The sequence below is a fragment of the Equus caballus genome, chromosome 10 (assembly GCF_041296265.1).
Source record: "Equus caballus isolate H_3958 breed thoroughbred chromosome 10, TB-T2T, whole genome shotgun sequence".
Classification (NCBI taxonomy): domain Eukaryota; kingdom Metazoa; phylum Chordata; class Mammalia; order Perissodactyla; family Equidae; genus Equus; species Equus caballus.
The window spans coordinates 44,586,792-44,614,171 of NC_091693.1; the positions used below are offsets into that span (position 1 = coordinate 44,586,792).

The following is a 27,380-nucleotide window of genomic DNA, read 5'->3' on the forward strand; positions in this document are numbered from 1 at the left end:
TTGTTTTTTCTCTTGATTAACCAGTTGCCCTTTTAAGGACTCACCTTCCTCTGCCTCAGAGCTCCCCAACAGGCAGGAAGCAGAGAGATATTGATCGCTTTACCCAGACAGGGCCCGGAAGTATAGAACCTCCTAGCTGACAGCAGTCATTAGGAGCATTTTTAGTCTACGCTCCTGTGAGGGCCACCCAAGAAGAGTGGATCTGCAAGTGTGCCTCTCTGCTTCCCTGAAGCACACGGAACTCACTGCTCTATTGAGAGTCTCTGGTAGAGACCGAGTTGCACAGCAACTTTAGTAGCCCAAGGAGAGGAGTGCACAGCTGGTGGCAGTGGGGAAGCCAAGTAGGGCTTCTTTCCTTTTGCAACTGCAATCAGAGGGCCAAATTCTGTCTTCAAATATATTAGTGCCAGCTATACTTTTAGTAGCCTCCAAGGTAGCCTATCCAAATGATGACTAACTTAACAATGCATGCTTGTTCATCAAGAGAAAAGTTTATTGGATTCAAAATCCATTCTCATCTTAGCAAGAAATTTACTATTACATTTGTCAATGGAAAAAAAAAATGAGAGGCTGATAGATTCTTTTTAATTTCAGCCATCATAAATTTTTGAGCGATTATAAAAATGATCTTACATTTTTTATGACCTATTTGTGTGAACATTTCTCACCAAGAGTAATAAACAAGAATTTGAAGAGATCAGACATAATCAGAAAGTATATCCATTTTAAACATAAAATTTCATATCAAAAAGTCAGCTTAAATGTTATGTAAATTCAATATTTAGCATCCCTACTACTTTTCATTTTATTTTCTTATTATAGTTACTGAATATAAAGAAATTATTATGGATTTCATAATAATTTCCACACATATCAAAAAAAAGATATGTTGAAGTCCTAACCATTAGTACCTCAGAATACAGCCTTATTGGGAAATAGGGTCATTGCAGACGTAATTAGTAAAGATGAGGTGCTACTGGAATAGGGTGGGCCCGCTTATCCAATATGACTGGTGTCCTTGCAAGAAGATGCTCATGTGAAGACAGAGAGACACACAGAGAGAATACCACTTGATGACAAAGGCGGATATCGGAGTTATGCAGTTTCAGGTCAAGGAAAGCCAAAGATTACTGGCAAATGACCAGAAGCAAGGGAGAGGAAAGGAAAAAATTTCCCTTACAGGTTTCAAATGCAACATGGCTCTGCTGACACCTTAGTTTTTGACTCAAAGCCTCCAGAACTGTGAGACAATAAATTTGTGTTGTTTTAATCCACCCAGTTTGTGGTTCTTTGTTACTGTAGCCCTAAGAAATGAATACGTAAAGTAATGAAAAATTTCACCAAGCCCCATATAGACACCCCAAAATCTCTTACACTTTACCTGCGCTGTGCCATATAAATGCTACTTTTTATGTGTGCTATGATACGTAAAAATTTGAGGAGCACAGTCCTCCACTCTTTCTGAAAACATTAGTGTCTCCTAGGAGGTTTTGTCCTTGGCCCTCTTCTCAGTCAACCCATTCTTGCTGGGTAATCTTATCCACTCAGTTTACATCTGAACATTGATTACTTCAACTGTGTCTCCAAGCTTAGATCTCTCTCCCGAGCTCCAGACCTGTATCCAACTGTCTGCTGGACTTGGAGTCTCCATGGGCATTCAAGACTGCAAGACCCAAAGGAGATAAGACACGGAATCCAGAGTGGCTTGATTTAGATTATCAAGAGGGTCTTAGAGATGGAGGCGTCTGGGCATGGCTTCAGGGCATGGCTGTATCGTTTTCCTCTCTTAGATTGACATCCGTCCCTAGGACCTTCCTTGAGCCCATCTCCCACCACAGTGAAGACAGTGTTAAGAACCATTCCTTAGAAATATCATCATCTTGAGAAACCAAAAAGGCTGGCTAGATGTAGCACCCAATCTGGGAGAATTCATCCACACTAAAACACAGCCAAACATGCAGCACATGATAACTGGCCAGCTCATGGTCAAGAGAAATTATTTGCCAGACTCTTGTTCAAAGTGACAAGACAGATTTTACTTGCGCTACTGCAGTAGGTGAGAGAGACTTCAGTGCAGAACTGAGCCAAACTTGGCAAAACAAAAGGCAGGAAGTATTTTTAAATGCCAGATGTGCTAAAGAAATAGTACTGAAGGAGACGGGGGTTTGGGGTCAATGTGATTAGGTCATCGGTGTCTGCTAACTGGCACGTATGGAAGTTAGGCTACTACCCTACAGAGACTAAGAGACAGTGGCCCTATACTTCTTGATGATTACATTTCAAAGGGTGGCTCCCAGATCCTTGAGAAAGACATTCCTGGATTGTAAGACATACAATCTCAATGAGAGAGAGAAAGGATTTACAATCGCATGTTTTCTAAAGTAAATTCTCCAAGAAAAGGGTAGTCAGAGGCCTATAATCAGGTTTTGGCTAAAACAAACAAAAAAATTCTTTGGGCAGCATTGAGCTTTCGCAGGCATGGCATTTTAAGGGGGCTGGGGTCGTCACCCTGGGAACACAGCCTTGAGCTGATAGAAACTATGTTAATGTTTGTTCAAGTCTCAAGTGTGAGGAGTGGATTCGTTTGTGCTGAAAGTTATAGTTCTTAGAGGCAAAGTTTGAGGCCTCGTCAAGAAGGGGGCTTAGAGGAGCCTGATTAAAGTTTGGTCAGTTAGAGAGTCTTTGTCAACGACTGTAGGAATTAATATAAATTCCCACCTATAACACCAGTATTCTCAAAGAAGAACATGAAAGCTGTTAATTCTTCACTGTTTTAAAAATACCTAATTGAGGGGGCTGGCCCCGTGGCCGAGTGGTTAAGTTCGCACGCTCTGCTGCAGGCGGCCCAGTGTTTCGTTGGTTCGAATCCTGGGCGCGGACATGGCACAGCTCATCAAACCACGCTGAGGCAGCGTCCCACATGCCACAACTAGAAGGACCCACACGAAGAATATACAACTATGTACCAGAGGGGCTTTGGGGAGAAAAAGGAAAAAGTAAAATCTTTTGGAAAAAAAAAAAAAATACCTAATTGGGCCGGCCCAGTGGCGCAGCGGTTAAGTGCGCAAGGTCCGCTTCGGCGGCCCGGGGTTGGCCAGTTCAGATCGCAGGTACGGACATGGCACCACTTGGCATGCCATACTGTGGTAGGCACGTATAAAGTAGAGGAAGATGGGCATGGATGTTAGCTCAGGGCCAGTCTTCCTCAGCAAAAAGAAGAGGATTGGCAGTAGTTAGCTCAGGGCTAATCTTCCTCAGAAAAAAACCCTAATAGTCCAGACTTATGCCTTTTGTGAAAAGCAAGAGTCAGACTCAATGATCTCGATATGTCTATTATAATTAATGTCCAAAAGATAGGAATGTAATTCATATTAGTGGACTATGATGCTGAAAAAGGAGTTTATTAGAAAAACAAATGATGAGGCCTCTGATATCTCTGTCTTTGGGTTGCATCTTTTATCGTAAGTAAGCAAATGGACTCTGTAACCCAGCCAGGTATCTTACCTTGAAACACGCATTGTGCCCTAAGGAAAAGCCGCATCATTCAACAAACATCCATTGTGTGCCTACCAGGTACCAGGCCCTTCACCAGCTGGTGAAGGAGACAAACAGATCTCTGCCCTTAGGGGGCTCACATTCTAACAATGGGAGATAGACAAGAAATGACTAAACAAGTAAGGTAATTTCCGTTAGAACATTTTCTAGAAAATTACTCTAAATTAACCCAAATGGAGTGAGGTGATAAAAAGTGATGGGCTGGGAGGGATCTGCTTTAGATGTGGAGGTCAGGGAGCCTCTCTGAGCGGGCATTTGAGTTGAGAGCTGATTCTCCTGTGGCCATACAAAGATCTGGGGGAAGAACATTCTGGACAGAGGGCACATGTGCAAATACCTTGATGTGGAAGTAGTTTCGGTGAGTTTACAGAAGAGAAAGGAGTAGCTGAAGCACAGGGAATGAGCGGGGAGTGTCTGAGATGTGACTGGAGGAGGAGAGCCAGCTCACGCAGGACCTTCTAGGCAGTGGGGAGGAGTGTGGGCTTTACTCTAAGTGCAGTGGAGACTCATGAAAAGTTTTAAGCAGGGTACTGAGAATATCAGATAGATGTGTGTGTATATATATACATTTATTTAAATCACTTTGTGGAAAAGAATGGTGGAGGCAAGAATGGAGCAATTTTGAAGGTACTAGAAAAATCTGGAGAAAATGTGATGGCTGCTTGCAGTAGGATGGTGGCAGTAGACAGGGAAAAATATGAACAGATTCAGGATATATTTGTAAGAGGAACTGATCCGTGAATGGATTAGATGGAGGGAAAGGAGGATTCAAGGAGGACACCTAGATTTACGGCTTGAGGGAAATGCTAGGGGAAAATAGGTTTGGGGAAGTAGGTCAAAGTTAAGTTTAAAAGGAGATGTCAATCAGACACTGCATATATGAATCTAGGTTCAGGAAAGAGTTCAAGCTCAAGGTGTACATTAGGGAGTCATGAGCATAGAGAGGACATCTAACACATTCCCTTGAGGATTTGAGGAACACAAAGCAGAAACACTTTAGCTAAATGGGCAGATGAAGAAAATATAGTTATCTATGTTATTTGTTACATTTAATGGTAGTTATTTATTGTACATGTGCTTTTTGTGTGCTATATATTAAATGTGCTCTTGGGCACCCTCATAAATATCATGGGGGAAGAGAGAGAGCCCTTGACGTTATGTTTTATTTTTTAAGGTGTTGTAATCTACAAAAGGAAATATAAATTTTTCAAAGCAACAGTGCTGTATGTGCTAATAATAAAAACAGCACAGTCCCTGGAATAAAGGCAGAGAGCAGAAGTATCAGTCATCTCCTGGTGCATTCCTGCTTTATTATGCAACAACGACAGTAAATGTAGTGACTCTTAGCTGTCGCTCACTTCCAGACACAGGAGGATGGAGGAGAAGAGTGCGAAAAACAGAATTGCTCCCATGGCCCATCTGAAGCTGTAGCCCATTGTGTCATGTATGATTGCTGCGTAATTGAAGCAAGACTTTCACGGCACATCTCCAAAGAGTGTCAAGCTGGACCTGTCACAACCAGGAGGCAGCTTAGCCATGGTTTGCTTATGCCCAATCTCCACTGCTAGTATACTCTGAAAAAGTCTCCTTTTTATGAGATTGTATAATATCATGCAGCAGGTCAAACAACTCTAGAATTCAGTCAATACTGTGCAGATATTGCAGCTGTTCACTTGGAAAGGTGTCTTTTTCATTGGCTTTGTGCTCAGCCACAAGATAACCACACCCAGTTTCTGTCGCAGTCTTAGCATTACTGCAGTTTCATGAATACTACTGTCCACCCATGGTTTACTAAGCATTTTATGGAATTAGAAGGAGAAAGTATGCTTCTGATTCATGGAGTGGTTGGATTAAACGATTATTTCCTTCAAGTTGTAATGTTCTATTTCTTTGAAATGAACGCTACAGATTACTATCCAATAGAAACTATCTTGGCCAAATGGTCTTTTATTCTTGCCTAAATGCCTCTGATGATCAAGAATTTTCAATTCTCTGACACGGTCTATTCTGAGGTATCATGGTGGTTTAAAGCTGATATATTCCTAGTGTATACAGCAGTGGCTGGCTCATAGCAGAACTAAAAATATGAACCCATGACCTTGGATCAGGCAATTATAGTTTCAGATAGTTCTGCTTCTTTAAAGCTGTGATATTGAAGATGTTAATCTTGTAAGCCTCATTTTTATCATGTATAAAATGTAGTTAAAATATTTATCTCCTAGGGCTATTGTAAGGATTAAATGTAAAGTGCCCAGAACAATGTTTGGCAGTGCTGAGCATCAATAAATGGTAGTAAGGTAAAATAGTATTGTAGTTACTGTTATCCATACATGTCAAATATATTTGTCTCTTCTATGAACCAGTGCTCAAAACTGGATTTTGCATTTTATATTAAAATTTCATTCTGCTAACTGGGCTTAAACTTTCTTGATTCTAAAGTGATTAAGAACTTTTAAAACAGTGGGAATAACTGCCTTAAAAAAACCACAAACCCACAGCAACAACTCTGAGAGTATAGTAAGAACTCAAGTTTTAGTCATGTAAATGAATTTCTCTTCCCTTCATTCTGAGCTTTGTCGTCTCTCTTAGACTCTGCATAAATGCTGACATTTATTGTGATTATTATAACTTTATCATCAGTAAGAAAACCTCTTACTGATCATATCTTTTTACGAAAATTAATGTAAAAGTTAATAATATGTAATTAAAGTGAATTGCATACTATCTTATTCACATCTTTGGAGAAGATTACGGAATGTCCATAAAATGCTATGGGTAAATGGCAGATGGCATAAACATCAGCAAAATCCAAATGGGAATCCAGTCTATTCAGAATGTAAAACAATTGTTAAAGGTTTTTCCCACTTCCCTGTGGCCTTACACAAGAAATGACTTTTGGTTTCTGGTGAATATGAAAGATGATTGCATGTTGAAGCAACATAATTCTAGCGTAAGAGGTATGACAGTGCATTAACAACTACTGCCAGTGTAGCTGTCTTTCCAGATTTTCCAATTTGCTTGAATAGCTTGCAAGCTGATGTCTTCAAGCTGTTCTCATTACTAATTTGAGCACAGGTAGAAAAAGCTCATTAGGATCCTAAGCCAGTAGTTCCCCAGAGAACCCTGCAGCTGTGCAGCAGCAGCTGGAGCAGCCCTGAGCTCCCAGGGAGGCCCCGTCGTCATTGCCCTTGAAGGGCAGGTCTGATTCTAAGCATTACGCAACAGGCCTAACGAGCAAGGCCTGGGGAAGAGAGAAGGATTTACAGGGCTCATTTCTTCCCTCACAGCAGATTTCTGGGTAACCAAAAAAGGGGACACTTAACAGATATGCTTGTATTAGCCAACTTTAGTAGTTTAAAACATACCTATTTAGTAATGAAACAGTTTTATAAGAGTTTAAAATTTGCCACTTGCTCATTCTCGTTCATCCATTTATCCAGCTCTTCACCCATTTTCTGATGGCTTCCTTCCTCTACCACCTCCATAACTATTTTTTGTTGGTTTACTTTGTTTTACTTATTTTTAATTGTAGTAAAATATACATAAATGAAATTTACCATCTTAACCATTTTTAAGTAGACAGTTCAGCAGTGTCAAGCGCATTCACATTGTTGTGCAACCAACTTCCACAACTTTTTCAACTTGCAGAACCGAAACTCTACACCCGTTAAACAGTTCCTCCTTCAGCGATCTCCCATCCCCACTGCCCCTGGCAACCGCCATTCTTTCTGTCTTGTTTAATTTGACTGCCTCATATAAGTGGAGTCATACACTATTTATCTTTTTAACTGGCTTATTTCACTTAACATAATGTTCTCAAGGTTCATCCATGTTGTAGCATGTGTCAGATTTCTTTCCTTTTTTAGACTGAGTCATACTCTGTTGTGTATATATACCATGTTTTGATTATTCATTCATCCTTCAATGGACACTTCGGTTACTTCTGTCTTTTGGCTATTGTGAATAATGCGTGTGCATAAATGTCTCTTCAAGATCCTGCTTTCAGTTTTTCTGGGTATATACCCAGAAGTGAAATTGCTGGGTCATAAGGTAATTCTATTTTTTATTTTCTTTTTTGTTTTCTGGTGAGGAAGACTGGCCCTGAGCTAACATCTTTGCCAATCTTCCTCTTTTCTGCTTAGGAAGAATGTCCCTGAGCTAAAATCTGTGCCAATCTTCCTCTATATGTGGGACGCTGTCAGAGCATGGCTTAATGAGCAGTGTGTAGGTCCATGCCTGGGATCCAAATCCACAAACCCTCGGCTACTGAAGTGGAGTGCACAAACTTAACCACTATGCCACTAAGCTGGCCCCCAATTTTTAATTTTTTGAAGACTGCCATACTGCTTTCTGTGACAACTGCATCATTTTACATTCCCCCAACAGTGCACAAGGGTTCCAATTTTTCTACATCCCTGCCAACATGTTGTTTTCTGTTTTTCTGATAGTAGCTGTTATGAACTGAATTGTGTCTTCCCAAAATTCATATTCAAAGTCCCAACCCTTTAGTACATCAGAAATGTAACCATATTTTGAGATAGGGGCTTTAAGAGGTCATTAACTTAAAATGAAGTCATCAGGTTGAACCCTAATCCAGTGTGACTGGAAAGGAGGGAAGGAGGATATACAAAGAGAAACCAGCGATCTGTGCTCACACAGGAAAGGCCATGTGAGGACACAGCAAAAAGGCTGCCATCTGCAAGCCAAGCAGAGAGGCCTCAGAAGAAACCAAACCTGCCAATGCCTTGGCACTTCTGACCTCCAGGACTGTGAGAAAATAAATGTCTGCTGTTTAAGCCCCCGAGTCTATGGTACTTTATTATGGCAGCCCTAGAAAACTAATACAGTAGCCATCCTAATGGGTGTGAGGTGGTATCTCATTGTGGTAGTGATTTGCATTTCCCTAATGATTTGTGATGAGCATCTTTTCATGCGCTTGTTGGCCATTTGTATATCTTCTTTTGAGAAATATCTATTCAAGTCCTTTGCCCATTTTTAAATCAAGTTGTTGGTTTCTTTGTTGTTGAGTCGTAGGAGTTCTTTGCATATTCTGGATGTCAACTCCTTATCAGGTATGTGATTTTCAAATCTTTTCTTCCATTCTGTGTTGATTGTCCTTTGATGCACAGGAGTTTTAAATTTTGATGTAGTCCAGTTTATCTATTTTTACTTTTATTTTTTCTTGTCTTTGATGTCATATCCATGAAATCATTGCCAAATTCAGTGTCATGAAGGTTTTCCCCTATGTTTTCTTCTCAGAGTTTTATCTCTTATGTTTAGGTCTTTGATCAATTTTGAGTTAATTTTATATATGGTGTAAGTAGGGCCCAACATCATTCTTTCACATATGCATACCCAGTTTTCCAAAGCTGTTTTTATGGCCAGTCTTCTTGTAATCAAAGTTGAGTGTGAGAAACTAACACTTGGGAAATAGTCTAAACTGAGTCTGTAATTCTCTAAGAGCGAGGTTTGCAGACTCTGTATGGGCCCTTGCTGTGACAAAGCAGGATTACAGGACGCGGCTTGGAAGTATGACTTTCAGAAAGTACAGCTCCCATTCAGACAAGAGCCTGTGCTAAATACACTAAAGACACTTCAAGCGGGATGTCTCCATTTCCCAGAACTCCCAGAGCTGTCCCAAATATCCTCCATCGTCTCAAGATTATTTTCTCTTAGACACCACTTAAAATTTCACTTGACCCACCTCTCGCTCTAGCATTTCTTCACAGATTTTGACTGGCTCTGATGTAGTGAGGTGCGTCAGGAACTTTCTGGGCACTCATACCTGCACAACCTGGAAGTTCAGGGGAGTCAAGACCCATGGGCCCACCCTTGACCAATGGGGTGTGGGAGGTGATAGGTAAATGCTTCTTCCTTTCGTCCTCTAGTGAGAGAGTTCTCAGGTGCCCTTCATGGGGCTTCTCAGATGATCCAGGCAGAACCCAGCACTGGCCACCTGTAGCAGTGGCCGACTTGACCACATCTTCCTCTGCTTGACTCCCGCTGTCTGCCCTGCCGCTCCATAGGATCTCCATCCTCAAATAAACGACAATCATGCAAAACTTTGTCTCAGGCTGTGCTTTCAGGGGAACCCAGGCTAAGACAAACGTTATGGAGTTACAGAGTACCTTGCTCCCAATAAAATGCCTACCCACCCACATGGATGGCCTTCTGACTTGTTTCTTTGGCTGAAAAGGGATGAAAGAAACCAGAAAAGATCATGGAGAATATGGAGCTTGTTTCCTATAGTCACTGAGTTCCTTTATATCTCATGGTTTTATCACCACAGGAGATGAACCCCTCTCAAAATCTTCCCACCAACTACTTCCAAGTGCTAGGAATGGGAAAAAACCTGACAAAAACACTTGCAGGCACTTATATCTCAGTATGCCATTTGTTACACATTGCAGAAGTTCTCCACATTGCAGTTCAACCAAGAAGCTGATCCATAAGGAACCTTCTTGCTGAAGCAGAGTAGGTGGCAGTTTCCTGATAAGTTAAACAGCCATACCTGGTGACACATAGTTTCACTTAATGATGGGAAGAGATGGAAACAAGAACATGGGCCACTGGGGAGGATATCTGAGCAGGGAGTCAGAAAACACAGGCTCTGGTCAGCTTTGTCATCAAGACACATAACAGCTCATAGGCTCTCCCGGACCTCGCCCGCCTCTGCCAGCTCACCTAGCAAGCAGGCGCCTTGGTTTTGGTTTCTCAACCGGGTTTCCAAGAACTGCAGTTGGACAGGTGAGGGCAGGAGACTATAAGAGACGGTCTTACATAAAGTCAGGCTCTGGAAACAAAAAATAGTCTGAAGCTTGCTGTGCAGAGGCAAAGGTGGAGTCTGCCATCAGGCCACCCAGGAGAAGAAACAGACTGAAGCAGGGTCCCCAAGGCAAAGCCAGAGCAGATCTCCTGATAAACCCATACATTCAGCCTTTTGTGGCATTCCACAGCCACAACTTGGGGTGGGACACGAACTGGTATGGACAGCAAGATGGTTCAGATGTCTGCTCACTTTGATCCCTGGACCCTTGTTACTCAAAGTGGGATCCATAAACTAGCAGTCTCAGCATCACCTCTGAGCTGCTTAGAAATACAGACTCTCTCTCCATCCCAGACCTACTGAATCACAGGCTGCATTTTTAACAAGATCTCTGGTTGATTCTCATGCACATTAAAGTTTCAGCAGGGCTGTCAGTGAATCAGTTGTGTTAGCATATGTTTCTTCCTGTTTGTGAGCAACTGGCTCAGAGGTTTTCAACAGGGAGAGGTACACCTCCCTCAGGCACAGTGGGAAGTTTGTGGGATTATTTTGGTTGTCATAATTACTGTCAAGTTTACTGGCATTTGGTGGGCAGGTACCAGGGATGCTAAACATCCTGCAACATGTGGGATAGTCCCTCACAGTAAAGAAGAGTCCTGCCCAAATGACAAAAGTGTTCCTGATGAGAAACACGTTGGCTATTTCTTAATCTGTAAAATAAGCATTTGGACTAGATGGATTCCAACGTCCCTCCCGGCTCTAAGAGTCTTTTGTTCTGCCACTGTCCTCAGATTGATTTACAAAGTGCTCAGGGCTGTCTTCCCCTCCCTCTAATTATGGCTGCTGTGAGCGCAAGTTATTTTCATTTAGACAATCCAGTGGAACCAGAGATTAACCTTAGTGAACATAAATCCACATCACTCCCTGTTAAAGATAACTTGGCCATTTGATTAGAATTAAAAGAGCCCTGTTAGTCACTTTCACGTATTTGTCATGATGCTGCTGATAACGCAGAGCAGTCTGGAAATACTTACAGTCAGCAAAGCCTTTTACTAGTTAGCAGTTACAGGGCGATCATTGCCCTGTCAGATTTTAGCTGAAGCGGCTCTCTCTGCACGCTCACAACCTCTGTCCTGCTTGGATCCACTGAAGGTCGTGCTGGGATGGCAGGGGAGTAGAACCCTGGAGGAGACGCAGTTCTCCAGCAGCCCTTTAACATTGCCTCTAAGGTGCGAGCTACAGGCAGCAAACACGTGGAGGCTCATAAACAGCATCTGGCAAAGCTGATGGCAGGGAGAACTTTCTGAACATGTGGGCCTGGCGGAGGGGAGTGAGTAAGACCGGAACCAGAGGACTCATGGGAGGATCAGAGAGAACAGCTGGGCCTCTCTTGGATGCTGTTCCTATTTGAAAACGTAAACTGAATTAGTTGCTATGTACCCCATTGTAGTGCTGTCAGGACAAAGGGAAGCATCTATTGAAAAATGTGAACTTTCTAGATGAAAGGTAGTGTTTCCCTCTAAAGTGTGATTAGTATTTCCCTTTTGCTACACTTGACACACACTTCGGGTGCAAAGGCTGAGAAATGAAGGTCCTTTTAATCACTGCAGCTAAAGGAAAAAGCAGTATTCTAGAGGAGATGATCCCTCCTAGGACGATGTGTCCTGGGACTGTGTGCGGTAGTGTGTGTCAGCGCACTCACCACATTATTTTCTAGCTTCAGAAATGAACGATGTGGGTGAAAAACCCAGCCTTTTGATAGTTTGTGCTCACACACACCTCTGTTTACACATGCTGGAGGCTGGCTGCTGAGCTAAGCAGACAAGAGCGACAGTGTTGAAGCCCGGAGTTTTGTCTGCGGCTCAGACTCTGCGTCGTCACTAGAGTGCTAATTACGGCCCCAGCACAGCCCTGGTCAGCAGCATAAGGGAGGTTTTCTGAGGTGATTGGGAAAAGCAGTTGGTTACTAAAGGTGGTTAAAAATAATAAAAATATGCTTTAACACTTCATTTTAACATAAAACGTGTAAATGTGCATGATTTGTCAGCCCTTATTAGAGCCTATTACCTGACTCTGCTGATTTTGGGGGTTCCATGATTCACAAGTTTGCATAAACAATATGTATAATGCATTTGTTACAATATTCAGTTTCAGTTTCTTTAAAATGGAATGAGAACGAAAGATGCCTATGAAACAATCTTGGTACAGATCACAAATTTTTTGCTTTTTGTTTTCTAATCTTTTATAATTGTCTTAACTGATTGATGACAATTTTTAAAACTATTGAATCTTTCCAGGAATTGTCAATTTAGTTTCCATAGAAACAGTAACTTTTTCTTTTTACCTTCATATATGTTAATTTGCATTACATTAAATTAAGTTACACAATGACAATAATAAGTTCAACAGGTATAAACAAGTTTGGCAATGAACACAACTGAGTCTCAACAAGCTTACCACTCAAATGTGGGAATAGTAGTGTGAGGCGTACTTGTGAGTAGCCTTCTAGCCACGAGCATTTGTCAGGTCATAAGTCTGTATGCCTTTCATAGAGGGAATGCAGAAGACCAGTTAACCTGGAAAATATGTTAAGTAGATGTATTTAAATAGCTCTGTGATGGACTGAATATGTGTATCCCTGCCAACTTCACGAATGAAGCGCTGACCTCCAGTGTGGCTGTATTTGGAGTAAGGAAGTAGTGAAAAGTTAAATGCACTCACAAGTGTGGGACCCTGATCTGACAGGAGTAGTGTCTTTATAAGAAGAGACACCAGAGAGAGATCACTTGCTCTTTACCACGTGAGGACACAGCAAGAAAGCGGCCATCTGCAAGCTAGGAAAAGGGCCCTCACCAGAAACCAACCCTGCTGGACTCCCAGCGTCCAGAACTGTGATAAAATAAATTTCTGTTGTTTAAGCCCCCCAGGCTGTGGTATTTTGTTATGGCAGCCTGAGCAGACAGATGCATTATCCTTTTATACTTAATATTTAATTCCATGTCTTTGGTCCTGAGGAACACTTACCAGCAAAGTTCAGCCAGGTCAACACAAACTTATTACCATTTCTGGAAAACTGACTTAAAGTGCCAAGCCTAAGCTAATGGATCCTGATAAACAGCATTTTCAATTTTATTTTAGGCAAACATTGACATGTTTTTACAGGTCTAATTCTAGTAATGAATTATTGAATATAGCTATTTAAATCAGCTCCTGGGCTTGTCACTAAAAAGTCATCACCAGGGGCTGGCCCCGTGGCCGAGTGGTTAAGTTTGTGGGCCCTGCTGCAGGTGGCCCAGTGTTTCGTTGGTTCGAATCCTGGGTGCGGACATGACACTGCTCATCAAACCATGCTGAGGCAGCGTCCCACAGGCCACAACTAGAAGGACCCACAACGAAGACTATACAACTATGTACCGGGGGTCTTTGGGGAGAAAAAGGAAAAAATTAAACCTTTAAAAAAAAAAAGTCATCACCAATAGCCCTTTACAGGTTAGACAGCTTTTCTTCTTGTAGTATCTACTAATGATAGTCTCATGGCATTACTATAGCTATACTATATAATTAGTATATATATTATATATGTAATTAGTATATTAGTATATGCTAATATTGTATAATATATAATTAGTATATTTGTATATATTAGTATGTATAATCATATATATAATTAATATACCATTATAGAGTATAGCTATAGTAATATCATAAATATGGTATATACCATATACTATATTATCCTATATATACAATAGCTATAAATTTTATAGCATAATTATATATATATGTGGTATAATACCATATATTATATATAGCACAGGGTGTAACACCATATATATACACACTCATGCTATAAAATATATAGCTGTTATATAGTTAAGAGAAAGAGATATAAAGAGAAAGAGATATAAAGATTTAAAAAAGTCACATAACTGTCATTTTCAACTTACATGCTTTTCTACGTAAAAGTATCAGAAGGAAGCAACAGATAAGTGATTGTGCAAGCCGAGTGCGTTCCCAAAAACTGGCAACAAATAGTTCAAAAGTATAATTTTTAAAGATATCATTTATAAATAGCAACTAAACATGTAAGGTATCTAGAAATAAATCTTTGACAAGTATGTAAGACTTTTAAAAAATAAAACTAAAAAGTTTTTGAGAGATATTACAGAGACAAATGTTCGTGGATGGAATGTCTCAATGAGACTTCAGTTCTCCCCAAATCCAAAATCCAACGGGCCTTTTTGATCCAAGTTAATCAGTTAATTGGCATAAAGTCCACATGATTGAGCAAAGGGCAAGGAACTGCGAAAATAATTTTGAAGAACAAAGGGGACTCACCCTTTAAAATATCACATATCTTGAGCCAGCCCCGGTGGCCTCATGGTGAAGTTTGGTACGCTCCACTTTGGCAGCATGGTTCAGTCCCCAGGCACGGACCAACACCACTCATCTGTCAGCTGCCATGCTGTGGCAGCAGCTTGCATACAAAAAGAGGAAGATTGGCAACAAGTGTTAGTTCAGGGTGAATCTTCCTCAGCAAAAAATTAAAATGAAAAAATTAAAATTAAAAAATAAAATAAAATATCATGTATCTTGTATCCCAAAGCTATAGTAACTACAATAGAGTGGTTTAAGAAAGAGTAAGTCTAGCACAGGGACAGAACAAACGCATGGAGGCCTGTGAACAGATCCACTTATATGTGGAAGCTTGTTAAGGAACAGAAGAGGCATTTCACATCACTGGGGAGAGGATGCAGGAGCAGCTGGTGGTTCATACTGAGAAAAATATTTCAATGTCTACCTCATATCATTGCCCAAAACGAATTTCAGGTGAATAAAAGATGTAATGTGGACAGAAAAGCTTTAAAACTTCTGAAAGAAAATACAGGAAAGAAAAGAAAACATATGACCTTGGATTAGGAAAGGATGGTTTTAGGCAAGATTTAAAACTACACACTATAAAGGATAAGATTAATAAACTAGGAAAAATTAAAGTTAAAAACTTCTATATGTCAAAAGACACCATAAATGAAATGAAGACAAACCCCAAACTGAAGGAATTTATTACAAGGTATATACTGAATAAAGGATTAATATTTAGAAAATGTAAAAACAGCCTACAGATCAATTTGTTTTTATTTTATTGAGATCATAATAGTTTAAAACATTGTGAAATTTCAGTTGTACGTTACTATTTGTCAGTCACCATATATATGTGCCCCTTTACCCTTTATGCCTACCCCCAACCCCCTTCCCCTCTGATAACCACTAATCTGTTCTCTTTGTGCATGCATTTATTTATCTTCCCCAGATGAGTGAAATCATATGGTGTTTGTCTTTCTCTGTCTGGCTTATTTCACTTAACATAATACCTTCAAGGTCCATCCAGGTTGCTGCAAATTGGATGATTTTGCCTTTTTTATGGCTGAGTAGTATTCCACTGTATATATATAGACCACATCTTTATCCATTCATCAGTTGATGGGCACTTGGGTTGCTTCCATGTTGTGGCTATTGTAAATAATGCTACAGTGAACAGAAGGGTGCCTAAGTCTCTTTGAATTGTTGATTTCAAGTTCTTTGGATAAATACCCAGCAGTGGAATAACTGGGTTGTTGGTATCTCTATTTTTAAGTTTTTGAGAAGTCTCCATATTGTTTTACATCGTGGCTGCACCAGTTTGCATTCCCACCAGCAGCGTATGAGGGTTCCCTTTTCTCTGCATCCTTTACAACATGTGTTCTTTTTTGTCTTGTTAGTTATAGCTATTCTGAAAGGTGTAAGGTGATATCTCATTATAGTTTCAATTTGCATTTCCCTGATGATTAGTGATGTTGAACATCTTTTCAGGTGCCTGTTGGCCATCTGTATATCCTCTTTGGAAAAATATCTGTTCATATACTCTGCCCATTTTTTGATTGGGTTGTTTGGTTTTTTTGTTGTTGAGTTGTATGAGTTCTTCATATATTTGGAGATTAACCCCTTCTTAGATATATGATTTCAAATATTTTCTCCCAGTTGGTGGGTTGTCTTTTTGTTTTGTTCATGGCTTCCTTTGCCTTGCAGAAGCTCTTTAGTCTGATGAAGTCCCATTTGTTTATTTTTTATTTTGTTTCCCTTGCCCAAGTAGATATGGTTTTTGATAAGATCCTTCTAAGACCAATGTCAAAGAGCATACTGCCTATATTTTCTTCTAGGAGTTTTATGGTTTCATGTATTACCTTCAAGTTTTTAATCCATTTTGAGTTAATTTTTGTGTATAGTGAAAGATAATGGTCTACTTTCATTCTTTTGCATGTGGTTGTCCAGATTTTCCAACACCTTTTATTGAAGAGACTTTCCTTTCTCCATAGTATATTCTTGGCACCTTTGTCGAAAATTAGCTGTCCATAGATGTGTGATTTTACTTCTGGGCTTTCAATTCTGTTCCATTGCCGATCAATTTTTTTTTTTTAAGATTTTATTTTTTCCTTTTTCTCCCCAAAGCCCCCCGGTACGTAGATGTATATTCTTCGTTGTGGGTCCTTCTAGTTGTGGCATGTGGGACGCTGCCTCAGTGTGGTTTGATGAGCAGTGCCATGTCCGCACCCAGGATTCAAACCAATGAAACACTGGGCCGCCTGCAGCGGAGCGCACGAACTTAACCACTTGGCCACGGGGCCAGCCCGCAGATCAAGTTTTAAACAGAAAAAGACATTCCAACAGAAAAAAAGATCAGAGTTCAGGACAGAAGGTCATTTTCTGGAAGGATAAAACTGAATGAACAATAAATATAGGGAAAGATGTTCAATCTGCTTGGTAATTGATAATTAAGAAGTGCAAATCAAAACAATACAATTGCATATCGCACCCGTTAGATTGGCAAACATTAAAGAGTCTGACAAGACCAAGTATTGGGAAAGGTGTGAAGAAACAAGCATCCCTCCACAGCTAGAAAGAGCGTCAACCTGTAAGCCACTCTACAGAGCGATTGAAAGTAGCTCGCGAAGTTGAAAATACGCATGCCCTGTGGCCCAGAAATTCTACTCCTAAGCATGTACTCTGAGAAATTCTCCCATATGTACCTGGAATCATGTATAAGCATGTTCTCTGCAGCATTGTTTGAGATAGCTGAGGATTAGAAATAACCTAAATATTCATTAAAAGAGGAACTAACAGCGATAATTACAAAACAGAATATTATGCAATAAAAATGAGCTAACTAGTGTTATATCTCCCAACATGGCTAGAATAAAGAGGCTTCCTCCACTTTGGATGGTTGACCATTGACAGCGTTCAGATCCTCACCCCCTTCTCTGCCTGTCCCACATCTGGGCAGCCTAGATAAGAGGGCGAGTGCATACCACTCATCCTTTGGCACCAGCGAGAAGTTCAAATCTTATAACCCCCAACCTGTGCAAAAGAACTCTTCCCTAGCCCAAACTCCTACCCAGTATAAGAGCCCGATCCATTCTTTTGGCTTCCTCCCTGCTTCACTTCTGACTGAACCTTACCCCTTCTCCTTGGGACTCCTTTTGCCCTTTTGGTAATAAACTTTATTTCTTATCCATCAGCTCATATGTCCTCCCAGCATCCTTATAAATTCCTGGGTGAGGGACGGCCCAGCCTTCAGCCAGGGATACTAGGAGCCCAAATAAAATAAAACTGTTCTCAAAAACATAACATTGAGTGGAAAACACGCACACACACAGGTTGCAGAAAGTCACAGACTGCATGATACCATTTATGTAAAGTTTAAAAAAGAGGCAAAACAGTATTATATATTATTTATGGATACACACGTTAGTATAAAAACACATATGGAATGAGAAACATCAAATTCAAGACAGTGATTACCTCTGGGGAAGAGGCGAGGGGCACAGGACTGGGGCAGAGTACACAGGGGTTTCATGTGGTCAGTGATATCTTATTTCTTAACCTAGATAATGGATACAAAGTGGTTGGTTATAATATTCTCTAGACTTTTTCTTATGTCTGAAATATTTTACAACTTTTGAAAAGAAAGATAAAAAGGAAAAGTTTAGAAACCTGACCGCACCCCATCAGAAGGCACTATTTGAATAATGTACCAGTAGAATATCCCTGGTAATGATGAGCACGAGGCCTGTAAGCAGGTTGTTCTCCTCTGAGAGGTGTGCCTTGTAGTGTGTAGGGATGATATAGGAGAAGTGGGCCATGTGTTAGTTTTCTTTTGCTGCATAGCAAATTACCACAAAGTTACCAGTTTAAAACAATACCCATTTATTAGCTCAGAGTTCTGTGGGTCAGAAGCCCAGGCACAGCATGGCTGGGGGGGGGGTCTCTGCTCAGGATCTCAAAGGCTGGAATCAAAGTATTGGCCAGACTGAGGTCATGACCGAAGGCTCTGGGAAAAAATTCTCTTCAAAGTTCACTCAGGTTGTTGGGAAAATTCAATTTCTTGCACTGAAGGACAAAGGTCACTCTCAGCTCCTAGAGGCCACCTGCCACATGACCTCCTCTATCTTCAAAGACAGCAACCAAGATTTTTCTCCCTTGTTAAATCTCCCTTATATTTAAAATCTCTGACTTCTTCTATCTCTTACTTCCAAGAACCAGATTTGAAGGACTCATCTGATTAGGTCAGGCCCACCCAGACAATCTTTTTATTTTAGGGTCAACTTTGGGACCTTAAGATACATCTGCAGAATTCCTTCACAGCAACACTTAGATTAGTTTTTGATTGAATAACTAGAAGAAATTGTGTATACACCAGGAGTGAGGAAGTTAGGGAGCCAAATTCCACCTACCATAGACTAGAACTAGGGGGAATACAGAATAGAAGGTCAACAACTGCGGAATTGTTAAGTAGTGACCATAAACGTCCTCGATGTTTAATGTTAAAGGTTGGCTAGTATGTCCAGCTCAGGAAGTTCTGCATGCTAAAAATTAAGCAAAGAGAAAAAAGGCCACGGAAATCTCTATAACCTTGGCAGACTAAAACACAATAAGTAATAGTCTAGGTCCTAATAAAGATAGCCATGGGTACATCAATGGAAAACCATTTTGCTATTTGAACTAGCTTTCTAATTAATGGCATTGTAAATGATAGGTAGATATAAATAGAATATAAATAGAAGGTTAAATATAAACATAACTAAATATAAATACTAAAAAAGCATTTTTAAAAACCAATAAAATTGAAAAGAGTGGAGATCATTTAAATTTGAGAGAACTGTATTTTACTTCCTATATACACAGACCATGTTTCATTCTACATAACCATGTGGACATGCGTATGTCTACCCACCAGCTGGTCCTATTTTTAACACATAGTAAAGGGAATAATAAAAGTTAATTGTTTAATCAGTAACAGTGACGCTTGGCATCTAAAACTCTTCTTGGTATGGTCCATCTTATCTTTCCTGAATTATCTATTTTCACTTTGCTACTTGTACCTCATATACCAACAAAACAGAATTTTTTCTTTTCCCCTAAACCCATCACTGCACCTTTGGCCAAGTGTGTACCTCTAATAATACCCTCTAGTTCATTAGTAGTTATCAAATTTCTACCCCTCCTTTAGGGCCCAACTCAAATGTCCACTTCCTTCATGAAACATTCTTTGACCGATCCCAGCCTCCATTGGAAATAATCTTTCCCACCTGAACTCCCTTAGCACTTTGCTCAAACTTAAGGGCCTCGTCACTTTCTACCTTATCCTACTATTGTGTTCCTATTGTAGCTCCCCCATTTGACTGTATCTTCCTTGAGTAGTAACTCGGCATTTTTAATTTTGGGTTACCCATGGTGCCTGGCAGAATACCCAGCACTACAAGCACTTAAAAATTGTGAATTAATCTGTTGAATGACTGTGTCTTTTTGACTTTATCACCGTGCCAAAATCAAGGTAAAAGAAGTTAATATCATTACTACTAATAGAGAAGACCTCAGCCACATTAAAGAGACCTTAGTTACAATTATGTTTCACAGAATTATTTCTCAAAATTCCCCAAGGTTCAGTTTCACCATTTCACCAGGCAAACCCTTGGTAAAACATAGTCTCCACACATGCACAGACTTGCACCATACCTGTATGCTGCAAGGCTGGATCACGTCAGTCATCAATGGAAGTGAGTTCCTCTAGGCAGTATGCCCCAAATCTCTCTTAAGACTTCTCTCCTCCTGAAGCTGTCCAAACAAAGTTCAACTACATTACCAAGGGAGAGAAAAGTATTTCCTTAAGAAATCAGTCAAAAAGAAAAAAGTTGACATGAAACTGAGATAGCACACGTTTCTCCTATGTTAGAAGTGGCTGACGTGATATCTTACGACGGCTTTCATGAATCTTGTTGTAAGATTTTTTTGGAAATATATACTGAATTAAATCAGGATATCATTCATATCTGCAACTTGAGAGATTTTATGAATGTACAACTTTTTTCTTCAAACACTTGAGTTAAATTCTGGCTTACAAATTAAAACAGTTTGACAGAACTATTTATTCTGATAGAGCAGTATGTTGTCATTTAACCAATTACTTCACTGTACTCAGAAATTAATGAAGAGATACAATTAAAGTATGAAGTATGTTCTAAAATTTCATCACTTATTTATTTAGGAATTAAAAGCAACATTCACATGGCACACTATACAAGCCAGACACATGTGCATGCATACATGTTTATACACACATGTACACATACAACACATTTACATATGCACAACGCACACCCACTCACATGCACACACGTTTCTATACACATGCACGACCCACATATACCTTGTAATAGGAGACTAAGGATTTTCACATAGAAAAAAATAACAACCACAACGTGAAAGTATAAACGTAGGAACTGTGACTATGTGAATTTCAGTGCACAAGGCTTTTGAGTTAGTAATTTATTCCCTACATCATCAAAACTATAAAAGAATAGACAAAATGTGGGGTAATTTTTGATTAACCCAAGAGAAGGCAGTAAAGGAGTAAAGACACAAAGAACACATGGGACAGATAGTAAACAAATACTGAGATGGTAGACTTAAAACTATATCAGTAATTACATTAAATATGAAAGGACTAAACTTTCCAACTAAAAGGCAGATATTATTAGACCGCATAAAAAACAGACACAACAATATTCTTTTTGTGTGTGTGTGAGGAAGATTGGCCCCGAGCTAACATCTGTGACAGTCTTCCTTTATTTTGTACATGGGATGCCACCACAACATGGCTTGACAAGGAATGTGTAGGTATGCACTCAGGATTTGAACTCATGAACCCTGGCCACCAAAGCAGAGTACACAAACTTAACCATTATGCCACTTAGCTGGCCCTCCAACAACATTCTTATAAGACACAAACTTTAAATATTAAGACACAGAATAGTTGAAAGTAAAGTGATAGAAACATAAATACTACATGCCATATGAACACTAACCATAAGACAGCTTAAAAATTAATGTTATATTTATAAAATTTGTAGCTATGGTTATAACATCAGAAAAAATAGATTTTAAGGCAAAAAGTATTACCAGATATAAAGAAGGGCATTTAATAATGATAAAAGGGTCAATTCAATAGGAAGATATAATAATCCTTAAAGTGTATGTGCCTCATAGCATACCTTCAAAAGAAGAAGTAAAAATTGATATAATTAAAAGGATAAATAGATACATTCACAATTAGAATTAGAGATTTAAAAACCTTTCTTTCTGTAATTGATAGAACAGGCAGAAACAAATCAGTAACAATTTATAAGGTATGAACAATCTGACCTAATTGGACATTTATAAAGCATTGATAGAATATTACAGCCAACAACTATGAAAAGATAAAAGAACATATACTATTTAAGAGCACATAGATCATTCACAAAATTGACCACATTTTGGATTATAAAGCAAGTCTCAATAAATTTCAAAGGACCAAAGTCACACATAATATGTTTTGTGACCAGAGTGGAATTAAATTAGAAATCAGCATCAAAAAGATAATTAGAAAGCTCCCAAATGTTTGGAAATTAAGCAACACATTTCTAAATTATCTGTTGGTCAAAGAAGAAATCACAAGGAAAATTAGGAACTAGTTTGAATGAATAATGATAATACAAATTAGCAAAAATTGTGAGATACAACTAAAGAAATGCTTAGCAGGAAATTTGTATCTAAATGCATGTTGGAAAAGCAGAAGGTTTTAAAATCAACGACCTAATCTTCCATTTTAAGATGCTAGAGAAGACAAGCAAATTAACAAAAAGTGTGCAAGATCTATACACTGAAAATTATCAAACATTGCTCAGAAAAACTAAAGAAGACCTAAATAAATGGACAGATATACCATTACCTTGAAATTGTTAAGATAGCTATTCTCCCTAATTTGAGCTATATATTTAACACAATCCCAATCAAAATCTCAGAAGACTTAATTTTGGGTGTAGAAATGGATTATCTGAATCTATAATTTATTTGGAAATATAAAGGGCCTAAACTAGCCAAAACAATCTTGAAAAAAAAGGAGGACCACGTTAGAAGATCTACACTAACATATTTTAAACTTACTCTAAAGCTTTGGTAATTAAGATAATATGGTATTGGTGTAAAGATAGACAAAAAGATCAATAGAACTGAAGAGAGGGAGTCCAGAAATAAACCCAAGTACATATGTCACTTGATTTAAAACAAAGACACTCATGCATTTCAAAGAGAAAGGATGGTCTTATTAATAAGTGATGCTAGAGCAACCCGATATTCATATGGAAAAGAAATAAAATTTGACCCTTATCTCACACCATAGACAAAAATCAATTCTTGGTAGATCAAATGTCAACTTGAAAGCTAAAACTACCTTGAGATAGGCAAAGATTTTTTAAACAGGACACAAACATCACTAACTACAAAATTTTTTATTGATAAATTGGTCTTCACGAAAATTTTTAAATATGCTCATTAAAAGATACTATTTAGGAGTGAAAAGGTGCTCTAGAGCCTGGAAGAACATATTGCAATATGTATATCTGACAAAGGACTTGTATCCAGAATATATGTAAGACTCTTACAATTCAATAATTAGGCAAACAGCCCAATTTGTAAAAAGGCAAAAGATTCAAGGAGATAATTCACAAAAGAAGATATCTAAATAGCTAACAAGCATAAGAAAAATATTCGACAATATTATTTTAACAGGGAAATGCAAATTAAAAACACAATGAGATACTTCTATACATCCACTATAGCTCTACAATTAAAAAGACTGACAGTTTTAGTGTTGGCAAGATGTGGAGTAATTGTGACTCTCATATAGTGCTCTTTTGCTGTTTCTATTCACAAACAAGTACCTTTCCTATGACACAGCTATGTCTGCAAAAAGACATATGCCAGACTGTTCATAGCATATTCACTTATAATAGCCAAAATTTAGGAGCCATCCAAATATTCATCATAAGAAGAATGAATAAATATATGAATGGTATATCCGTAGAATGGAATGCTACACAACAATAAAAAAGAATGTACAGATACATACTACAACATGGATGAAACTAAAAAACATATTGAGAGCAAAAGAAGACAGGCACAAGGAGTACGTACTGTATGATTCCATTTATTTGAAGTTCTAGGAGGGGCAAAGCTATTTCACAGTCATAGAAGCTAGCACAGTGGTTACCGTAGAGGGTAGTTTTATTTTCTGGGAAGATACCACGGGAAATATTTTTGTGAGATGGACATGTTCTATATCTTGATTGGTGGTAGTTACATGAGTTTACCAATCTGTGTTTTTAAGATTTGTGTATTTTACTCTATATAAATTACACTTTAATAAGTAACTTTCATATTGAATATATGATATAGTAAAACTAATCTATAAACTACATATATTTGTAAAATTTTGACAAATTGTTACTTAAAATACAGAAAGAGCATGAAAAATAAAGGATCTTCAACTTGTAGTGTAAGAAATGATTAGCTGAATGGCTGAATTCCACTCAAGGTTGTGTGATAAATTAATTGATGGTCAGTATCTACTTTTAAAAGATAGCAATGATTGAGCGACGTCAGCATCATGGCAAGGTTAGCTTTCCCGGTAATTTCTCCCCTCCACCATACAACGAAAAAAGACATTCATACTCCAACAGATGACATCCAAACACAACACAAAAGACATCTGACAGGCCCACACAGCCATACAACGGAGGGTGGAGAGGCTGGAGCCCTCTTTGGAGGAGGTGGAATGGGGTAACAAAACTTCCCTCCCTCCCCAAAAGACTGGGATCCTGGACCACAGGTGGCTCTGACAGGAAAGGAATGGGGCAGTGGAAGTTCATTCAGGAGAACATCAAAGATCCCCAAGGGCCCTTGCAGCCTAGGGGAAAGCCCCTACCGTGGTGAAAGCTAACACAGGGGTGCCTACATCTAGCCAATACCCCAGGAGAGCAGATAGCGAGGGGAGAGCAAGAAAACCCCAAGAGCACACAAAAGAAAGCACCCCTCTCCCCACCTCGTCAGTGCTGGCTCCGGTGCCTGGGATCTTGGCTGAAGGCAGAGGCCTCAGAATAAGCAGCCCTTGACCTCCGCCCAGTGGTGATAGGTGGTAACTGTGAGCAAATAATACCACGATGTGGAAAAAGAGAGCCATGCCTTCTAGCAGTATCAAAAATTATATTAAATCTCCAGACCAGAGAGAAAATGACAAGTACCCAGAAATCAGTCCTGAGGACACAGAAATATATAATCTAAATGACAGAGAATTCAAAATAGCTATCATCAAAAACTCAATGAGTTAAAAGAGAATGTAGAGAAACAATTCAACAAGTTCAGGAGCTACTTCACAAAAGAGATTGAAAGTGTAAAGAAGAATCAATCAGAAATATTGGAGATGAAAGACACAATGGAAGAGATAAAACAAAATATGGATTCCCTGAATGCTCGAGGATAAACATGCTGAAATGCTCCAGATAGAGGAGGAGAGAGAACTAAGACTAAAGAGAAATGAAGAAAGTCTCCAAGAAATATCTGACTCAATTAGGAAATGCAACATAAGAACTATAGGTTTTCAAGAGAGAGAAGAGAAAGAGAAGGGAGCAGAAAGCTTGTTCAAGGAAATAATAGCAGAAAACTTCCCAAACCTAGGGAAGGAGATGGAAATCCAGGTGGAAGAGACTATCAGATCTCCTAAATAAGTCAATGTAAAAAGACCTACCGCAAGGCATATAGTAGTGAAACTGGCGAAAGGAAATGACAAAGAAAAAATACTAAAGGCAGCAAGACAGAAGAAATAACCTACAAAGGAACCCCTATCAGGCTTTCAGCAGACTTCTCTGCAGAAACCTTACAGGGTAGGAGAGAGTAGAATGACATATTCAAACCTTTGAAGGACAAAAACTTTCAGCCAAGAATGCTCCATCCAATGAAAATATACTTTACATATGATGGACAAAAAAAACTTTCCCAAATAAACAAAAGCTAAGGGAGTTCATAGCCATGAGACCCACCCCCTGACAAGAAATCCTCAAGAAGGCCCTCATACCTGGAAAAAAAAAAAGGAGAAAGGGGTTACAAAGCCCAGAGTAAGGAGATAAACAGGTAGACAAAATCGGAAAGTTGTAGCTATATATCAGAACAGGTTAGCAAATACTCAAGAATAGCATTAAAGGAGCCAGCTCCGTGGCCGAGTGGTTAAGTTCTCGCAGTCCACTGTGGTGGCCCAGGGTTCGGATCCTGGGCGCGGACACGGCACCACTCATCAGGCCACGTTGAGGTGGCGTCCCACATCCCACAACTAGAAGGACGTGCAACTAAGATATACAACTGTGTACAGGGGGAGTTTGGGGAGATAAAGCAGGAAAAAAAAGAAAAAAATATTGGCAACAGTTGTTAGCCCAGGTGCCAATCTTTTAAAAAAAGAAAAAAAAACCCATGCTCAGGTGAACCATGGAATAATGTACATACCTGTCTGTAATTTAGGAGAGAGAGTTGAAGGAATGGTATTCACCTGCTTTAAAAAAAAAAAAGAATAGCATTAAAGATAAAGGAAAGGAAAACACCAAAAACAAAGATAATCTTATTTTAATCACAAACTCACAACACAAGATGGAATAAGATGTGAGAAAAACAACTTAGGAGGGGAAGATGAAAGGGACTGAATTGGTTTAGTCTGAGGAAATAAGAGGCCATCAAAAAATAGACTGTCTTATCTACTAGATTTTGAATGCAAACCTCATGGTAATCCCCAAACAAAAAAGCAGAACAGAGACACAAGTAATAAAAGAGAAAACAAAGAAACACAACATAGAAAACTACATACCTCACTTGGTACACCAAAATACACTGGACAAGAAACAAAGGAAATGCAGGAGAACTGCAAAATGAGTGATAAAATGGCAGCATCAAGTCCTCATATATCAATAATCACCCTAAACTTAAATGGCTTGAATTCTCCAAGAAAAACACACAGAGTGATGAGATGGATTAAAGAACAAGACCCAACATTATGCTGCCTCCAGGAAACACATCTCAGTTCCAGCGACAAACACAGGCTCAGAGTGAAGGGATGGAAATGATACTTGAAGCTAATGGCAAACAAAAGAAAGCAGGTGTTGTAATACTTATATCAGACAAAGTAGACTTCAAGATAAGACAGGTGAAGAGAGACGAAGAGGGGCAGTATATAATGATCAAAGGGACACTGCACCAAGAAGACATGACACTTATAAATATCTATGCCCCCAAGACAGAAGCACCAAAGTACATAAAACAACTATTAACAAACCTAAAAGAAGATATTAATAATAACGCAATAATAGTGGGGGACCTCAACACTCCACTCACACCAATGGATAGACCATCTAGACAGAAAATCAACAAGGAAACAGCAGAATTAAATGAAAAGCTAGACCAGTTGGACTTAATAGACATATATAGAACACTCTATCCTAAAATAGCAGAATACACATTCTTCTCAAGTGCACATGGAACGTTCTCAAGGATAGATCACATGTTGGGAAACAAGGCAAGCCTCAATAAATTTAAGAAGATTGAAATAATAACATGCATCTTTTCCAATCACAATGCTATGAAGCTATAAATTAATTAAAAGAAAAAA

At 39.1% G+C, this 27,380-nt stretch overlaps 1 protein-coding gene across 4 annotated transcripts in view; it reads right to left on the bottom strand.

Moving 5' to 3' along the window:
• The window catches only part of ME1 (malic enzyme 1), a 252,844-nt gene that overhangs the window by 193,106 nt on the left and 32,358 nt on the right, over window positions 1–27,380 (bottom strand). The window contains exons 3-4 of one of the 4 annotated variants that reach the window (XM_070225218.1): window positions 26,228–26,270; window positions 20,372–20,470 (exon numbers count right to left, since the gene is read on the bottom strand). In XM_070225218.1, the coding sequence (XP_070081319.1) occupies window positions 20,372–20,404 (33 nt within the window). In that variant the 5' untranslated portion in view covers window positions 20,405–20,470; window positions 26,228–26,270. Of the gene's footprint in view, window positions 1–20,371; window positions 20,490–26,227; window positions 26,274–27,380 lie in introns of all 4 variants that reach the window. The other 3 variants (XM_070225214.1, XM_070225216.1, XM_070225215.1) reach the window with 3 other exon arrangements.